General features: G+C 43.5%; 1 protein-coding gene across 1 annotated transcript; it reads left to right on the forward strand.

The window, feature by feature from the left end:
- Positions 1–530: 530 nt before the first annotated feature.
- On the forward strand, positions 531–1,148 carry LOC145002503 (uncharacterized). Its single transcript, XM_078961759.1, has one exon. The coding sequence runs from the start codon at positions 531–533 to the stop codon at positions 1,146–1,148; it is 618 nt and encodes a 205-aa protein (XP_078817885.1).
- The last annotated feature ends 4,477 nt before the right edge of the window (positions 1,149–5,625 follow it).

The raw sequence follows: 5,625 nt of genomic DNA on the forward strand, positions 1-5,625 counted from the left end.
TAATGTTGTAGGAAATAGGATATGATTGATAATTACTTAAAAATTTAACTTCAACATTTGTTCATATTGATGATTTCTAGAGTATATGATTCCTGGAGTTGACTTTTGTTGATGAATTGTACTATATGAGATGTTATACGATCGATCTTAAGAACAAAAAAAAAGTATACTTTATTGGTGCTAGGTGAAGCTCTTTGTAGCTATATTTTATAGATAAATATACATTATGTATGTTGGACATTTGTTGTTGCTATTGAATTTTTTTTTTTTGTATGTGTTTGGTTCGAAATCAAGTGTCTGATCAGATGTACAATCAAGTTGCAGGGTAAAATGGTCATTTTTCATCAGTCAGCACATTTAGTCAGATGTACAATCAAACAACATGGTTTCTTACTCAGTTAGAATTTCTTACCTAGACAGACCTTTCCCAATCAACACTTTCTCAGTCAGCAAGTATCAAACGGGACCTAATAGAATCAAGATTAGCCGTTAATCAAATCAATGGGATCTTCGAGGTAAAAGACAAAAGAATGGAGAAGTATGTCAGTATCGTGCATCAACTTATCAAATCTCTCAAAGAATTCACAATCATACAAATACCAAGAAGTGAAAATAGAAGAACGGACGCCCTGAGCAAGTTGGCATCAACATGCTTCGATCATTTGTCCAAAAAGGTCTTAGTTGAAGTGCTCAAGGAGAGAAGTGTAGACAAACGACATGTGAACACCTTAGCAATGGCTAAGCACACATGGATGACCCCATTAATCGAATACCTACAACACGACATCCTACCAAACAGCCATGAGGAAGCCAAAAAGATTCACATAAAGGCATCCTCATACACATGTGTGAATGGAGAGCTATATCGGAAAGGGTTCACAACGCCCTGGTTAAAGTGTGTGGATGAAGCCAAGGGTAGAAATATGTTCCAAGAAGCTCATGCTGGTCACGAAGGTGCGCATGAAGGAGCGAGGGCCCTGAATGGGAAGGTGCTTCGCATGGGAATCTACTGGACCACCACACGTCAAGATGCGGTGGAACTAACAAGAAAATGTGTGGAATGCCAGACGTATTCTCCGGTCCGGGGATATCCTCCGCCCCCCTGTCGAATATATATGGCCCATGGCCATTCTACCAATAGGGAATAGATATTATGGGACCATATCCAGAAGCCCCAGGCAAACTCAAATACATGGTGGTCGTGGTGGATTACTTCACAAAATGGATCGAGGCTGGTCTGTTAGCGTACATATCAGGAAGATAGATGATCAAATTTATGTGGAAAAACATAATGACTAGATTTGGAATGCCCAAGGTGCTAATCAGTGATAACAGGTTGCAATTTATCGAAAACCCATTCAGGGATTAGTGCGCCGATAAAGGAATCACTCAACGATTTACGTCAGTAGCACACCCCCAGTAAAATGGACAGACAAAAGTATCCAACCGGATGATAGTGAACGGGATCAAGAAACGACTGGGGAAAGCCAAAGGCAACTGGGCTGAGGAACTACAAGCGGTGTTATGGTCATACTGGACGACGACAAGAATAGGCACATAGGAAACACCATTCAGCTTAACATATAGAGCAAAAGCGATGCTCCCGATAGTTCTGACAATAGGCACCTTAAGGACGATCCACGCCGATGAAGAAACTAACTCCCAAGACCTGAGGCTATGTCTAGACCTTCTCGAGGAACGATGAGAAAAGTCGAGCATGCGGCAAGCTTCTTACAGACATGTTGTCGAAAAATACTAAAATCAGAGGTTCAGAGAGAAAGCCTTTAAACCAGGAGACTATGTACAAAGTGAAACGAGGCGAGACGGGTCCAACCATAGGGAAAACTAGATCCCGTATGGGAAGGGTCGTATAGAGTTGTCAAAGCAAATGGAAACGGGGCATACGCGCCGGAAACAATGGATGGAAGGCAGATCCCAAGAACTTGGAATGTGCGAAATTTAAGGAAATTCTACTTCTGACAGACCCCACCAAGTCGAATAAGGGAAAACGACACCAAGAATGCGAGATACCTGGATAGATAACCCTACTTAGTGGCTGGGAGGGTAAATTCACTATGTAACGCTTAATGTATCAAGAGAAAAATGCTCAATGTAATACTTAGTGTATTGAAAGCAAAACTTCCATGCTTAAATACTCAGTGTATTAAGTGCAAAACTTTTATACTTAGCGCATTAGCCTTAAATACCCTGTGTATTAAGTGCGAAATTCTCAGTGTACTGGCTTAAATACTCAGTGTCTTAAGTATGAAATTTTTATACTTAGTGTATCAGCCTTAAATACTCAGTGTATTAAGTGTAAAACATTCGTATTCAATATACCAACCTAAATACTCGGTGTATTATAAACAAACTCATCCACACAATACTAAGGGGCTGTTTGTTTTTTGTGTGAAGATCTGCGCAACCACTTTTGTCTGCGCCGCGCAGACATATGCCCTCACAGATTGTTTGTTTTTTGGAAGTGCACAGATCAGAAAACGTCTGCGCGAGGAAGACATGGGCCACTGTCTTCAAAGGTCTTCAGACCTCATTTTAACCTAAACAAAAAAAAAAAAAAAAAACATGGCCACCGTGCAGTTTTTTTTTTCTTTCATTTTTTTGTTAAAAATACATTTTTAATGTTTATAACATGAAATTAAGTTTAAAAATTCAATTTATTTTAACGGCCCGCAGACGTTAAAAACAAACAGTCTTCTTATTGCAAACTGCAGACATTTGGTCCACCTCTTCTGCCGCAGAGTCTTGCAGATGTGGTCCGCAGACTGCATACATTTTGACTTCAAAAAAACAAACAGCACCTAAGTGTATTAAACTAAAGGCTTATGGGCATTGCAAGGACTTTCCCACTCACAAATTGATGTGCTGAATAAAAAGTGCTTAGAGCACCTACAACTGTTTTCCCATGCATGGATGAACTTAAGGAACAAAAATAATAACACAGCCTGAAGGCCACAGTCAATTACAATATGCAAAGAACCAACACAAATGCAAAGCCAACAAGGCCAAAACCCACAAATTGTTCAAAATAACAAAAAACAAGCTTAATAAAAGTCTTCACACCCCAGAAGGGCAGCACATGGTACATTAGTACCCTAAGTATTAACAGAACCAACATCACAACCAACGCCTTCACTCAGAGGCCCACCATCATCATCGTCGTCACCATCACCAATATCGACATCAACGCCACCAATATGCCCACCATCGTCATCACCACCACCGACACCGCCACCAACATCCTCCTCAACACCATCAATAAGCTCACCATTGCCTTCACTATCCCCAACATGGTCACCTCCATTACCACCACTAGTATCACCAACAACATTCTCATCACCGTCAACCACCATATCCTCATGGGTACCCTAAGAGCCAGTGAAAGTGCAAAGAGCACGAACCCCGTGAATATCCAAATCCCCCAACCCCAGTAAAGATGCATGATCCATACTATCAAAAGCAAGAAGAGCATCATTCACGCTAGGAACGAAGCCAACGTTGGATCAGACGGACCTAGGACATGTTCCTGACATCAAACCACTGCGACTGGACTCTGCTCTAGCAACGAAGGCAGAATGGCGGATGAGGCTCACTGCACCGTTAAAGTCTGGATGCTCAACCAGTTTATCCACAACTTGAATAAAGGCCCACACGCAACAGCCAATCCAAGTTACGCTGGGTAGCTTCATCATCCGCTTGAATGGTGGCAATCAACTTGTCGTGGTCAGCAAAGTTACGTTTGAGACCCTCGTTTTAGATCATCAACCCTTTGTTCACCTGTGTAAGAGCATCCACCTTACTTTATAGAACGACCCTAACTTCTTCCGCAGTAGCTTTCTCAGCAGCAAGCAACGAGCACTTTTGATCCAAACCCTGAATGTCATTACCAAGTTCAGAAACTTGGCGCCTCAACCCAGCTTCGCAAACGTCACATCCTGCATGAGTGGCCTCAACGTCACCAAGCAGCTAAATCTGCCGAGCACCTACAACAAGGTAAAACATGGATTGTGCAGCGGCATAAGACATGATGTGCGAAAGAGCGAAGCTACTCATAGCTTCCATATCAGCAACCACGTGGGAGGAAGCGCATAGTGTGCAAACTCCACTGCATTGGAACGCACAGACAGGCGAGATTCATTGTTGAGATTCCAGGTAGGAACAAAAATGTGGGACCTAACAGGGTCCCCGGAATTGCCCCCACCAGTAGTCAAGGACCGCTCTACACCATCAAAACCCCGGGGAAGGGAAGAATCGAAAAGAACTTGAGAAATAACTTAAACAGGAACGTTGGGCTACTCAGACGACCCCTGCCCCCCCTTGGACTGTTGAACGTCTTCATCGGGGATCACAACAACTGATTTTGATGTATAGGATAATGAATACAGGAGATGGGAGAAGTTGCACCTCGTCTAAACCCGTTTACCAATATTAAGCGCACCGGTGACCGTTTCCCCCATGGCCAAGACAGCTTTCCTCTTTGCCTACAAGCAATAGACATCCGATATTATACCCTCCTTGCTGTCTTTAGTTGTGTCCGCCGACCCAGAGTGGGTGCCGACCGGAGGAGCGACGATTGAAATAGGATGGGCAGCCAAGGGAGTTCCCCCAACCAACGTCGGTTCCCCCTCAACCATAGGAGGAACAGGAGCAGTCACAGATGAAGCAAGCTGGTCAAGACGACGGGGAGGATGGATACTGTCGACCAAATCCACCTCCCGAGGCTTCAATTTCCCTTGACAGCATTTATGCAGCACATCATTTATGGATAGCAGGGTCTCAACACCTAAAAAAACAAGGCACCAAGAGAAAACACAACCAAACGTGAGGATTGAGCACACCAACCCCTAACTCTTCTCTATGCAAGTAACAGAGGGAAAGAAATTAAAGAAAGAAAGCAAAGAAGGAAAAAGGAAGAGGAAAGGATATATATATATATATATATATATATATATATATATATATATATATATATATATAAGGGGGAATATAGTGCAAACGACTCACCGTCAACAATGGAGGAAAAGATCGTCATTTTCCCCCGCCGCCTACAAGAATGGATCATCCCCACACCGGCCAACAACGCCTCAGAGTAATCCTCAGGGGTGGCATGGATACTCTTGAGTAGGTCGGTGACACCCTGGTTGCGTGAGAACAACTTTGGAGTCACATTGGCGAAGGAATTAGTACGATACCGACCACTGCCCACCAACTCATGGTTCACCCACAACCACTTGTCTTGCCAATTCTTAGGGGTTTGTCCATCGGGAACCACAGTGTGCCCCCCCCCCCCCACCAGATGGAAAAAGTGCACTTGTCAGCGATACAACAAAACCTAAAAAAGTATTTGAAGACAAAGTAATCGGGGAGGACGTCGTTGGCACGACGTATCATTTCAAATGCCACTACCTTGTTCACGGTGTTGGGGGTCAGCATCTACATGCTACATCGAAAGTTCTGTAAGACCTCCTCCTGAAAGTTAGTAAGGGGGAGGCACAAATTGGCGTCGAGGGTTTTCAGATAAACCCACACTTTACCGGGTGGAGGAGACAGAAAGGACGAACTAGGTAGTGACAACTCAACATCATCGGCCGGAAAAAAGGCCATACA

The sequence above is a fragment of the Lactuca saligna genome, chromosome 6, assembly GCF_052625555.1.
Source record: "Lactuca saligna cultivar CGN05327 chromosome 6, ASM5262555v1, whole genome shotgun sequence".
Lineage (NCBI taxonomy): Eukaryota > Viridiplantae > Streptophyta > Magnoliopsida > Asterales > Asteraceae > Lactuca > Lactuca saligna.

Coding starts and splice junctions, on each gene's coding strand:
- LOC145002503 (XM_078961759.1), top strand. CDS start 531: ATGGAGAAGTATGTCAGTATCGTGCATCAACTTATCAAATCTCTCAAA.